This window comes from Dermacentor albipictus, chromosome 5 (genome assembly GCF_038994185.2).
Source record: "Dermacentor albipictus isolate Rhodes 1998 colony chromosome 5, USDA_Dalb.pri_finalv2, whole genome shotgun sequence".
NCBI lineage: Eukaryota > Metazoa > Arthropoda > Arachnida > Ixodida > Ixodidae > Dermacentor > Dermacentor albipictus.
Window position 1 is genome coordinate 129,743,776 of NC_091825.1, and position 13,751 is coordinate 129,757,526.

A 13,751-nucleotide genomic window follows, 5' to 3' on the forward strand; every position below is an offset into this window, starting at 1 on the left:
TCACTAGCGCTGTGCCAAGAATTTGCAAACAATGCATATGCAGCATACCGCGATCAAATTTCGGCAAACGCCGTGAACATATCTTTCTGTCCAGCTCTACTTGCGGAAATAGCTTGCTAGGTCGCGTTCTGGTCAGCCATCCTCGAGCAACAATCAAATTTAGTTTTCTCTGCGGACTACCCGAACGAATAAGAGCAAATACGTTGATCACGTGTATACATGTAGCAGATCCCTATTCACTGCATTTTATTTTTCCGCGTGATTAAACGTCAGCATCCAGTCCCAGCATCAAGCTGAGGCTGCTGGAACGACGAGTAAGCGCTCGCTTTCGTTGCTCGGGCAACGATACTCCGCGCCTGCCCAGTGTATCGGGACTTCTGGTGCCGTAGCTTCGTTAGCGTGGCTCTGCGTAGGGAAAGGCGAAGTACTTGTCATCGAGGAGGTGTCTTGTCCGTTGTCATTTTCTCGACCCTACGTCGACGCGGAACTGCCGTGGGTCAAAAGGACCAAAGCAGGCACACACAGCCGAGCACACTCAAGCTGTCAAAGCTGTAGTCGTTCGTGGCACTCGACTGATGATTACGGACCGCGCAGACTCGTCTTCCTGTCATCGACGCGAGTGATCCGTTGTCGCGCTCGGTCTAGCCGATGTCGTCAGCCGAGTGCAGACTGAGTCTTGAGGGTCTCCGGTAGGACTGGTTCTTCTTGTACTCCTGGCACGGCTGCTGTCCCGAGGCCAGCGACTGACCGCCCTGCTGGCCGACCGCGCCACCCGCGCCGCTGCTGCCGTGTATGACGGTGATGGGCACGACCCTCTCGTTCTCGACCAGCGGCGGGTCCTTCATGGGCACGTCTACCGTGAGGAAGCCGTCCTCGGTGAGGGAGCATGAGACGCGGTCGGAGTCCGCGCCGTCCGGCAGCAGGTATCGGCGCGTGAACTCTTTGACGACGATGCCCTTGCGGCCGCGGTCCTCTGTGCGCACGGCCTGGATGACGGCGTGCTTGCCGCACGTCTTCACCGTCAGGTCCTCGGGGTTGAACTGCCGCACGTCGAGCACCACCTTGAACTGCGCGAGGGTCGAGAGGCGGGGGAGTGATCGGCACTTTCGCGACGCGCCGCAGGCGTTACTACATGCACTTTTGGTCGAAAACATTCCGCGAACGGCATATATCCGAACACATAGCGCCAATGTAGATAGTTTTCATGTGACGCCCCGGACGCAGCTCTCACTGCGCTAGTACCCAAACATGGCGTCCATGATGACGTCAGTGCATTGTATTAACACGAGCACATTGTTTTGCCTATTGACGGTGACTGTTTTTCACCGGTTTATCACTGTTATCCATTTGTCGTTTGACAAAAGATGGGCCCACCATTCCGTGATGCTGTCATGTTTCTTGGTTACACTCCTTCACGACTTGCTAACACTTAAAGATGGCGACAGCAATGACGTCTGTGCAAGCTATCTATATCGCAAGCACGCCCCACGCACTTTCGAAAGGCTTCTCGGGGAAACCAGCTTGTTACTGAAGTTGTTTGTTCAGTCGGAATACACCATTACACTTTCACACTTACACCAACGAGGACAAGCGGGGAGGATATAGTTGTATCCTGTTCATCGAATAGATTTTGATTACGTTACCAGTGCTATCGATTGGAAAGTTGAAATACCTGGAAGATCTCCGGTTAATGTCTTTACCAACACAAGTTTAGGCTATAAATATATAGAACTCTCCAGGTGGCACCAGTTTTGCTGTATGGCTAGAACGTTTGACAAAGGAATTTTACTGCTGGACATGCTTCCTATATCTGGCCACACCAAGGCGCCTATAGCATATGCTATGGGACAATATATATATATATATTTTTTGCTGCCTTGGCTGTCAAAAATGCACGACCAAAAGCTTTCTGGGGGTCACGAGCGCGCTGCTGCCACAGCGTGAATATTACAAAACTTCCGCATTTCCGACATGTTTGGTTCAGTGTAGTGCAAGAATGTATGGACAAACGTAGCCTCACGGCCACTCATTCGTAGTTGCTCGGTATACATGCATGATTGCCCACCTTTCTAACTGTGATCTAGCAGATGCATCTTTGTAGTACCCTCCCTGCACTCCTTCAGTGCCGCCTCTACTTGCATCTCTCGATTTTTTTTCTCTCTCTCCCGTGCGCGCTCACCTGTGTGGAGGACGGGTGGGACTGGCAGAGCTTGTCCCCCGCCGGCGATGGGGGCGGCGACGCCGACGCGCAGCGGTAGTCGTCCGGCGTCACGAACCTGTGGCTGCTGCCGTAGCGACCCCGGTTGGCGCTCCTGTGCCGGCGCCGACTGGTGTTGCGGCAGTGGGGGTACGGCTGGTGCGGCTCGAGGTCGTCGAAGCTGCGCGCCGCGCCCACCAGCCGCTTGTGGTTCTCCCGCGAGCCTTCGCGACAGCACTGGCTGCACCGGCAGTGGTGCCGCTGCGTCGGTCGTGTGTGAAAAAAAAATAATAAGAAGAGAAATGCAGATCCGACGCACGTGTCTCGAAGCTAAGCGAAACGAAGTCTTCGTGGGCGCTGTTGATTTCAGTGATATGAAACTGATCGCGTTCTGCACCGCGAAGTTTCGTGCAGCACGGCGATTAACTGTCTGCCTGGTTACAAGACTCGCGGCACGTGCGACATCGACTTTGCGGTGTCTGGTATTGGCCCACTTTTCATTACACCCCCTTCAACTGTGGGATCGGCCCACTTTAAACGGCAAAAGCGCGACCCAGCAGACGGGCCATAATCCCTGTAGCGGGGGGGGGGGGGGGGAAAGGCGTAGAAAGCTTCATTGCAATAAGGGAACGGCGCGTTTTCAGGCGTATACTTGTTGATCGATGATGTTTAGGTGCAGTTTGGTATTTCATTGCGTAAGTCCATAAAGAAGTGAGGTGGCCACCGGCTCATCTGTGGGGATATTAAAAAATTATGGGGTTTTACGTGCCATAACCACTTTCTGATTATAAGGCACGCCGTAGTGGAGGACTCCGGAAATTTCGACCACCTGGGGTTCTTTAACGATTCGATCCCGCGACCTCGTGCTCAGCAGCCCCACACCCGCCGTGGTTGCTCAGTGGCTATGGTGTTGGGCTGCTGAGCACGAGGTCGCGGGATCGAATCCCGGCCACGGCGGCCACATTTCGATGGGGGCGAAATGCGAAAACACCCGTGTACTTAGATTTAGGTGCACGTTAAAGAACCCCAAGTGGTCGAAATTTCCGGAGTCCTCCACTACGGCGTGCCTTATAATCAGAAAGTGGTAAACTTATAATCAGAATATACAATTGTATATATTGTTGGGCATGTCAGACGCATAGTGTCCACTGGCTCATCTACTTAACGGCAGATGGGCCTACCGATGACCGGTTGGTTCATCAGTGCTGTTTTGTTTGCTCCAACTGACCTGCGCGCAAACAAGCAACCTTGCTGCGCGACTGTAGTGGTATAACGTTAATGTCACGATTCTCTCTAGATAGCAAGGGGTGCCGAAGAATAAAAAAAGTTTTACATCATGAAATTGCGTATGTCGTGCTGAAACTGCTGCTTATGTCGCCACTGCTTGTCATCCGTCTGTCAGTGGATGTATTGTCGGCGGCCGCCGCAGGAGCTTCGGAAAAGAGCTGCAGACAGCGTCCAATGACCTGCGGCAAGTTACGCGCCCCACGACTCCCGCTTTTTTCTCCAGGTAGCCTGCACGTAGTCGGCGCAGTGACCAAACAGCGTCTGTGCCGGGTTAGGTTAGGTTAGGTTACTTTTTTCACAATTTCGACCAATCAATCGACGTTTTTATCATCTGTAACAATTTCAGTTGCTTCAATTTTTTAACAGTATGCCGGCGGGATAGACGCGCTTTCGTTTCCAGCTATAAGGGCGCAACTGCGGGCAACTAATTTTCGTCAGCGCTTTACTCTGCCGGCTGCCGCAACAACTGATCAAGTGCGGCCACACCACTTAGGGCGATCTTACGAATGCCTTCCCCCTTGTACAAAGCGTGCGAAGGGGTAAAGCACAACACAATCACCGCCCTTGCAGCCAAGAGGCCAAGTTGGCCTCTTGGCACCCGCCGTGTTTGCTCAGTGGCTATGGTGTTAGGCTGCTGAGCACGATCGAGGTCGCGGGATCGAATCCTGGCCACGGCGGCCGCATTTCGATGGGGGCGAAATGCGAAAACACCCGTGTACTTAGATTTAGGTGCACGTTAAAGAACCCCAAGTGGTCAAACTTTCCGGAGTCCCCCACTACGGCGTGCCTCATAATCAGAAAGTGGTTTTGGCACGTAAAACCCCATATATTATTATTGGCCTCTTGGCTCCACAGCCACCGTAGTCCTCCATACAGAAAGCAACAAAATCCCGATAAAGGGGCGTCAGGCGGGGAGATACGATCTCTCCAATGCTGCCTATCGTTTACCTTTCCCTCGTTCGGCCGCCGGCCCTTAGGACTAGCCTGGGGGCCGTCGTGCCGGCACCCTGAGCGCTACGCACACACGTGACAACCGTTACCTGCGACGAGCGGCGGCCGAGCTGGGCCGGACCGCCGTCTTGTCGCGAGCAGTTGGAGCCGCTGGGAGGCCCCTTTCGCCACACGGACGCCAGCTCGCCGGCGGGGCTGTTGCAGCGGCGACTGGCGAAGGGCTGCGCACCACTGCCGCGGGCGGGCACGGTTGAGGACGAGCAGCCGGGGGTGCCGGCCTCCGTGCTCCAGACGCGACCTGGGGCTGGCGTGCTGCTGCTGCTGCACGACGGGCCGGCGACGCGCGCTCCTTCTCCCAGCCGCGCGAGGCCACGGCCGGTGCGAGCCTCTTCTTCCTCCGCTTCTTCCGTATGTGTATACAAGATGGCGTATGCCTAACAGAAAGGGCAACTCGCCGCGGTGGACGTTGGCATTGCGCTACCGAGCCCGAGGACGTGGGATCAGATCCCAGGGGGCTAAATGCAATAAACACCCGTGCACCGTTCATTTTGTGCACGTTAAAGAACCCTGGATGGTCAAAGTTAATCCAGAGCCCTGCACTACGGTGTGCCTCGTAATAATATCCCTCGTTTTGGCACGTTATAAAGCCGAAGAATCATTACTTTTTTTTTATGGAACAGAAGTGCATGAATTACGGTGGCAAAGTTTCTTGGCTTGATTTGTGAATGGTGGGCGTAACCTACCTTTCTGTCAAAACTCGGCGGTCGATCAATCCATGCCCGAAGATGTTCCGATGGGTCCTTGGTCACGACACTAAACCGAGTGGATAAGTTGGCTGAGTCATCCGAGCATTACTTGCATTCCTGCGCAGCATCGTGGCGTTTTCTCGTGGTTGTGATGTATGTAGAGGTCGGGAGGGTCAGGACACTTTTTTGTTAGAACGCGCTCCTGATGGCTAAAGCAGCTGCCAGAACATGAAGCTACCAGCAGGGCAAGAAAACACATCTCGTAAGTGTTAGCCGCGCATGCTCACTTCTATAGTTAGTTTCACACCGCGTGTTATCGCTAATGTCACCAGAGCGCAGTCCATAGAACACGGCTTGCACGTTCTAGACAAACGTTGTGACCGACGTACGTCGTACGATATACTCGTGACGGCTAACAATGCGGATAGGGGGCAGGATGTGTGGTTCGAATTAGGCACTATATAAGCCGATGCAAGATTGCAAGACGTCAGTGCGCACCTGTGCAGTTGACAGAGCCCATGTAGAAGAAACAGATACCGCAGCGCGGGAAGTATATAGCGCTAAGAAAGTTTTGGTTTATTGAATCAATGCTTGGTTAGGCCAACCGTCTGCTGTCCGGGTTGCTGACAAGTCAACACGGACAGTTTGGTGGTAATAGAGGCGTGCTCTTCCTTTCTCTTCGCTTATTTGCTTCAGAATTTTCGTCTATTCAACATAATGCTTTGAAGCTTGTTTTTCTTTCCAACATATGTAGCTGCGATTCTTCGCGTGTTTATGCGAGAGGTTTACGCGAGTAGCGATGAATTCCCCGCACGGGGTGTGCGCCAGTAAACAAGAAGAAGAATCACCGACACCATATATGTCATCTCTGCGACTCTAACATTATAAAGGCAGTTTTCATTTTCCGCTTGCGTGTCCGTTTTGATTGCTTTCTGTTGCTTGTATAATGTCTGTAATCTCTCCTACAAAGTCAGTTAGCTGGAAGATGAGGTTCTCACGTGTTGCTTTTGCGACGAACCAAGGAGAGGAGAGGCATAATTTGTTTACGAAGTGGCAGATAAGTCAGCATGATGATGACTCTTATAGCCTGCTACACTGCGATGAGATAAAGGCAAGGGAAGAGAACGAAGGTTATGAGTGGTGACTATGTGGACAGAAGGAATGTATAAATATGGTCTGCCAAATAGATATATCACAAGGTGGCCAATAGCCCTCCTCCCCCCTCCCTACCCATCGTGGGTGCAAATACGCCATTTATACATTAGGTAACAACACTTTGACCACATTCGCTTTGTTTTTGCTACGATAGTATGTCATCAACGTCAACCATCTCATTTTCTATACTTTCGGCCCCTCCTGCAACCCAGTTCTCGGGCCATACCGCATAGTGGGTCGCTCCAATTCAGTAAAGTCCAATCAGCCGACCACTCGACCGCCTTCCACTGTGCGCACTTGCTGTTGGTTAGGATAAAGGAACACCACATAGACGCGACGATGACGGTGCCTGACGTCATGACTAGCCTTCGCAATTTTGTACAGGTGAGACTGTCGACATATTTACGGGGGGGGGGGGGGGATGCCATAGGACGGTCAGAGATATACGCTCCACAAAACCAGCCTGGGTTTGTGGGCTGGCCCCGCCCAAAAGGGTACCCTTGAAAGAAGCCGATTATTAGCGAAGGAAACAGGGAGCGACATTACAAAGCTTTTCGTTCGTGAGTTCTACTTACCAGCGACCGCCCATCTTCGCTTATATGTCCAAGGCCACGTTTGGCTGACACTGCTCTTACAAACATTCATAGTGCAAGAATATTTTTGTGAATATTTGCCTCGGACACCAAACATTCAAGGTTGAACTAATAGCTCAAGCCGACGCAGTTGTGACTTTAATTTGAGGTCACGGATTTCGTAGCATCTCTCGCGTATTTTGGCCGTTTCAGGTTAAAGAAATGTTTCGAAGAGGTACCAAGTTGCGTCTGCTTTCTTTCGGGCGCAGTTAAAACTTGTCTATCGATGAACGATCGGAGAGTTCCGAGTGAAGGCTGTCAAAATCTGTAATGTCAAAGAGAGATGATGCGGGAATGCTATAAGATGGCGTCGCCACCCGTCTTTGGCGTTCGCTTCTCTTCCGGCTGATCAATGTTCTAGTGGCGTCAAAACTAACCTTTACAACATTTCAGTCACGTAATCGGCTACCCTAGGATCTAACTTCATGTATTTCTCCTAAGTGCCTCTTAAATGTCTGTGTGCCTTGATCTCTCCAACATCTACTAAAGGCAGTTGGATTCGTGTTAAGTGCACATACCTTTGGCATATCAAGCTTCCACTGTGTTAAGAGTGACCTACATTTTATTTTAAAATTCTGGGGATTATCCGCAAGGTATATATGTAGCAAAAAGTAAACAAAAGATCGTCAAATAAACGTATGAAGCAATGTCTGACGCCGGCACTGTGGCAATGATTGAGCGCATTTGTTGTCCACTATCCAACTGGTCTAGTCCTCTGCAACATTGGGCTTTAGTTTGGCCTCGCCGAGAACCTTGGGCTTAATATCCCGAGTACCAGGGAACAGCCACACAAGATGATGAATTAATATTGCCAAAGTGTAACCAGTCAGCCTCGGTTACCTCACTATGCCTCTCTTGCGTTCTTTTAATGTCGACGTGTCTTTCATTCTCCACCCCAATACTATAGAGGTCGTTGGCTCGGGTCAAGTGGTCAGACCTACCCTTCCTGGCCCTGGCCTTCATGGGACTTGTCGTGCTGCTAGTGCGGCCGTTGCACATCGCCGGCCCTCTTTCCCTCGGCATCGTCGTGTTCCTTGCACGTGTCTGGTGGTACTGACGCACGGACATCAGTACGGCGCGAGTGAAGCCGAGGTGACACCCACCTGGTTGCGCACTACTCTACAGGAACGCCAAGAAATGACGGTTGCGGATGTGCGACCACCGTGCAATGTGCGTGCGAGGTCTACCTGTAATATGTACTTGTGCTGAATATACTTGATTTATGACTTTGAAAAGGGGTGAAAAAGAAAAGTTAGAGCGACTGGAGTGCAACGTCATTGTAGCGAAGTCAACTGCATGGATGGCGATTATAAGCAATGTCCAATTGACAGAGGGGAGTGCGACCAACTGACAATGGCCTTGCACCAGTGTACGGCTGTAACAAACGCTTTCAATTCAACTGTCTTGTGTTAATGACCCTTCAATCGTTCCGTACACCCGGTGTACTATATTATGAGGCTGCCGGCCATAATAAACTATAAAGTTTGTTCGAATACATGCCGTCGACGCTGTGAGTGCACCTCAGGGCGTCCCCAGCGTTTAGAGATTGTTTTAGAAACTTAAAGTGAAATTGCAGGGATACTTCGCCTCTCCCCCCTCTCTTTCTCTCTAATTACTTGGCGAAGACAGCATACTGGCCGAGTAAATTGTGTTGGTCTAGGAGATAGTGCAATCTAAGGTGCCGAAATTGTGGGCCGATCTTGACACGAGTGCACAGTCCGAGTCCTCGCAAGTGATTTAACGGAGTTTTTAACGCGGGCCCATCCCGGCGGTGGAACGTCACAGCCACCACACGCCTCATGTAGCATCAACCGAAATAGCTAATTAATAAGTGTCCCCAGCGGCATATCTCAGTAGGTCTACGCCGAGAAACTATCACTTGAATTGGAGAATTCATCTTCCGATCGGGCTTATGTATAATTCTTCGATGCGTTTTTTGGTTATTCCTCCACTGTAGTAGTAGTTTTTGTTGTCCAGAGTCTCTGTGGCGCATTCCTACAGCGGGTGATGGGCCATGAATTAAGCGAAACCGACAAAGAGGAAGGTAATTACTAATTAGAAATTGCCGCTTACAGATAAAAGTTCTTGTGCAAGAAAAAGCAGTTATGTATTATATTAGAAGAAAGGAAGGAAAAATTAGGGACTAGCCATGATTCAACACAATTATTGATAATTTTTTATTCAGAACAACTGTTCAGGAACAACATATCCCGTAAACACATTTCAATTATTTATCGGTAATATAATTTGTAAATTCATCATTCTAGTACGTTCATAAAATCTACTCGAGTCTTGGTCAATCGCCCTGAGATGGTACAGGCGCCACTTCCTTTAAGGTTATCATTCTCATCATCACCACGACAGTCGTCGAGGCCACAACAACAGTAGTATCGGTGAAGTCTGGGGCTCACAACGGCAACAAAGTAACAATGTCGGCACCTGCCACCCTGACTCTTGATGTAACGGTGAGTGCATTTCTATCGATGGTCACCCACAAAGTAGCATCTCTCCACTTGTGCTCAGTATCACTACCCTGTCACTGTGTCAAGCCACAGCAAAGCGGCTTTTTTTTTTCCAGCCGCCATTTTCCACCATGAATCTTCACTGGTGTAAATGAAACTGCTTTTATTTATTGATTTGAATAAATGTGGCAACTATTGCGGAGACTGGCCTTGACCAACAATGCCTGAAAGCACGTTTTTAACAATCCCGTGTGTTCACGATGACCTGAGAAGTGGTTAAAGAAACCATGATGCGCACATGGCTTTCAGATTTGTGGCATCTTAACATTTGTGAAGCCTTACCACACTCTCTTCTTTAAAGCACTAAAAATTTGTTTCGTGCTTTACAGTGGAGCGCACCATTACATTTTAGGCGGAAATGGGCTAAAAAAACACGACGTTTTTATTGTCAGTTGTAGCCTTCGAGCTTCGTTTAGATTCGTTTGATTTGATTTGTTGAAGTTTTTAGTTTTTTATACAGAAAACAGAAATGCTGGGGAATAAAGGCACTGGCTTGCGCCTGAGGCCGCATGTCATTGACCGCATATAGCGGACTCAAACGTATAAATTATGCAATATCTTTCTGCTAAATATTTACAGAGCTATGAACTCCCGCTTCGTGCTCGGCCGGTTCTCCCAGCTAGTTACAAATACAATTGAACTCTCAATAATGGTTTTGCTTAATGAGTCATTAGAAATCGTTTTCTTTTAAATGAAACAAATTGTTCCCGAACCATGCGTGACGGTTACAAAAAAAGGGCACTTCCACTTCTGTGTTTATAAATAAATAAATGAGTTGATTGACACATCGCCAGGTAAAAACGCAAGACCACCCAGTCACATCGCTCGGTGATTAGGTCACTCTACTCCATAGAGTCTTGGATGCGTCGAAACCGCTAAGTTATCTATCGTGCCATAACCGTGCGGTTGACGAAACGGGTGTTAATCGATGCAGAAGCATCGCGGTGACGCGATGGTTTCGTCCTCCACTGCATAAACTCGCTACAAAGCTACATGACGAGCAACTGCGTACCCGGTACCGTTTCGGCCACGATACTCCTAAAACCATGTGTTCCGAAACCATAGCATCGGACACTGGACCACATCCATCACTGCAGTAACAAAGAAACGCCGCAATCCCAGAGATTCAGACAAGACAAAAAGAATCCGAGGAAGGTGAGAGACGAAGTGATCGAGAGTTACCGAACATGGTGTGTCTCAGGCTGTGGCCAATGTTGTAACTACAAGATGACTTTTGCGACGCAAAAGCACACCAGTCAGTTTCGTATTTCTTTGCCACTGCGTTTTTTAGCTACCTGCTGGCCCGCTTCCTAGGATCATGTGCAACTGATTGATCTCTCCTATAGACATGCTGTCACGTGCTGTAAAAATTAAGGAGGCTATAGACATATCGCGCTAGAGCCGAGCGTGGCACACCTTATAAGTCGGTGCACTGAGATGTCTAAAAGGACAGTGACGTTTCTCTATTGCTAGTTTTCTATACAGCCCTGTGTGCGCTCAACGTTCTGCGAGGCCATACATGGTTTCAGTACGCTTGGTTTCTGAATTTCATGACCGAGGCAGTACCGCGGCTGCACTGTTTCTCGTCATCCTAGTTATGTAGCGAGTTTGCACGGACTTGCCTTCGTCAGGGATCAGACGAATAGAAGTTTTCATGTCGAAACGTCGGCTGAGGCTTCCTTTGCTCGGTCACGGTTGGAAAAATTGTCAGGGGTCATTTAAAGCATCTCAATCTTTCCTTTTTTTCGTAAAGGGAATTTTCTTGACCACCGCAAGGAGCATGGCACTGTCTCCTTTCCACGCAGAGCAGCAGCTTCGCCCTCTTGGTGCTCGTCATCCTGGTACCAACAGCTATGTATCATCTGCCACTGTACACCGCTGTTCCTCTTGTGTGCACGACGGTCACGGCCATTTTGGACATCCAGATTCACTAAGAGATAAGGTGCACCACGATCGGCTCATGTTCAATATGCTTAGCCCCCCTAATTAATTAAAAGCGGGTAAGCGAGAACAAAGTGGAGAAAAACAAAACAAAATGACTTGCGTGGTTTACGCCCCGAAGCTATACGTGGGCTGAATGAGAGAGAGAGAGAGAAACATTTATATTCAATAGCCCCTAGTCTGGGTCATCCGTTGTAGAGGAATCACTCGGTCCTCCACTCGCGTGAAGGACGGCTTCGGTTTCAACTCCGGAACAATTTTTATCACCTGGGATATTTTGCCGTAAACGCAAGTCTCCGTATTTGGCTGCATTTTTAAAGAATAACATTCAGTCCAAATCACAGTACTGGCACCGCGAGTCCATGAAAATGGGACGCATGAGCGTGTGCTCTGGGACACTGCGGCAGTCGCCGAACCACCACAGCAAGCAAGAAAAAAAAAAGAATCAGTGACGAGTGACAACTTTGGACTTTCCAATCAAAGTATTGAATTATTTGCATCGAAGCGTGCCAATTCAGCACCCTAGACAGGAGTGTGGACGACTGTATTAAGAGTCTCAAGCAGTTTTGTCTCCCGTTGCTTGATGAGAGCATTTTGAAAACACGCACGTAAAAGTGATTGCTCTGGCGACTGTCCTTCGTCATAAGGTGCACCGCTGCTATTAGGCAACGCTTACAGTTTAGCCATTTTGACAGAAGTGCAATGAAAGAAAAAAAAAGGTTTTGATGTATTTTGTAACCTTCCGTTTCATTTTATTTTTCTTCGGCATCCGTCATTCAATCGAACGCCGCCGTGCTGCCGATACCGCCGGAGTCGGTCAGTCGGCGCAACAGATAAGAAACGTGCGAAATGAAATGGATCGGCACAAAAACTGCCCTTGTGCGCCGTATTTTGCGCCGACATAATGAGTGCAAAAATACTGAGGGCGGTTAAAATTGTTTAAAGAACGCTTTTGAGAGGAAATCTTTAGATCTCTATGTCTCAAGGTCACGTAGTGAGGTACAGAAATTATCACGTGACCCAAGGAAGGCCAGAAGCGAGCCATGAATTGAGCCATGTACAAGAAAGGATGAATGATTAACAAAGTTAATTAATGATTGATTAGTGATTGGAATAAGGTGGGTTAGGGTGGAATAATGTGAATTAGGGTCGATTAAGCTGGATCAATGTGTATAAAGGAGGGTTAAGCTGGATTAGTGTGGATTAGGTTGAATTAAGGTAGATTGAGGTGCATGAATGTGATTGTGTTGGTTAACGTGGATAAAGGAACATCAAGGTGGAATAGGATGGATTGAGGTGCCTTTGGGTCGATTAAGGAGGATGAAGAAAGATTGAGGTGGATTAGGGGAATTAAGGCGAACTAAGGTGTATTAAGGTTGATTAATGTGAATGACAGTAGGCCTTACAAGGCTTTCACCTTTGCGTCTCTTAGGCGATAGCTAAGGACATCTAGGGCTTTTTTTTTTGCTGAACTAAGTCAAAATTGAATGCTGGACGTTTAATGCCAGAACCACGATTTGATAGTGGAGCACGCCGTAGTGAAGGACCGCGGATTAATTTTTACCACTTGGCGTTCTTTGGTGCGCATCAAATGCACCGCACACAGGCGTTTCATATTGCCTTGCTGTCTTTGCCGTTTGAATAAGAAATTAGTAATGGAAACGGTAGCACGGCAAAACTCACTTTCTGCAGCACATTTCCCGCTAGTAAGTAGTAGTTGTGTGTGCTGACCAAGAAATTATAATCGGTTCGGCCTTACACATTACTTTTACGGTTTCGTTCCACAATCAAAGCAGTGCGTTGGAAACCATGATATTGAATGGACATAGCTTTTATATGTAAATTGATGAAGCTTTTCTAATGGTTTATTCGCTCAATCTAGCACAAAAGGTTGACTTTTCTGCGCGCTACTCTTTCATCACAAGTCAGAGTGGAGCAGAAGCAATTGGCCGAGACGTCCTCGCTGGAGCCAGAGCCACTTCGATGTGCACCGTTGGAAACGACCGCAATGCCACCCACTCACGAAGCGTGGAAAGCTTGGCTTCGCAGTCATCGTACGGCACATGCAAGTGAAGGGCCGCTTGTGAAGACTTGCACCGTCAATTTGCTGTGAACCTGCTTTTTTGAAGGCTACAGGGAGATCACAACTATGTAAAATTTGGAATTTCATAAAAAGATTCCATTCGAAAATGTGACTTAGACGAAAAGGTTTCTTCCACGCGCGCGTACGACACGCACGCACGCACGTACGCACGTACGCACGCACGCACGCACGCACGCACGCACGCACGCACACGCGCACACACGCACACACGCACAC

At 49.0% G+C, this 13,751-nt stretch overlaps 1 protein-coding gene and 2 long non-coding RNA genes across 5 annotated transcripts; 2 read left to right on the forward strand and 1 right to left on the reverse strand.

Annotated features, from left to right (window-relative positions):
• Positions 1-207: 207 nt before the first annotated feature.
• Positions 208-5,309, reverse strand: LOC135906401 (uncharacterized). The gene is made up of 4 exons (XM_065437785.2): positions 5,295-5,309; positions 4,525-4,869; positions 2,180-2,458; positions 208-1,067 (listed from the first exon to the last, which is right to left on the reverse strand). The coding sequence occupies exons 1-4, from the start codon at positions 5,307-5,309 to the stop codon at positions 642-644; spliced, it is 1,065 nt and encodes a 354-aa protein (XP_065293857.2). The 3' UTR covers positions 208-641.
• Positions 5,310-6,353: 1,044 nt separating this feature from the next.
• Positions 6,354-8,461, forward strand: LOC135906419 (uncharacterized). Its single transcript, XR_010565715.2, has 2 exons — positions 6,354-6,720; positions 7,876-8,461. It is a non-coding gene; the product is annotated as an uncharacterized lncRNA (long non-coding RNA).
• Positions 8,462-9,122: 661 nt separating this feature from the next.
• On the forward strand, positions 9,123-13,620 carry LOC135906420 (uncharacterized). 3 transcript variants are annotated; one of them, XR_011514944.1, is made up of 3 exons: positions 9,123-9,433; positions 11,296-11,490; positions 13,357-13,620. It is a non-coding gene; the product is annotated as an uncharacterized lncRNA (long non-coding RNA). The 3 variants fall into 3 exon arrangements; XR_010565716.2 differs by having other exon boundaries at positions 9,138-9,433; positions 11,296-11,432; XR_010565717.2 differs by having other exon boundaries at positions 9,138-9,433; positions 11,296-11,432; positions 13,361-13,620.
• The last annotated feature ends 131 nt before the right edge of the window (positions 13,621-13,751 follow it).

Excerpts from the sequence above, each read along its gene's own strand:
- LOC135906401 (XM_065437785.2), bottom strand. Across the intron at positions 2,459-4,524 it reads TCGGCCGCCGCTCGTCGCAG|CGGCACCACTGCCGGTGCAG; the intron begins GTAACGGTTGTC and ends CGACCGACGCAG. Across the intron at positions 1,068-2,179 it reads CCCACCCGTCCTCCACACAG|TTCAAGGTGGTGCTCGACGT; the intron begins GTGAGCGCGCAC and ends ACCCTCGCGCAG.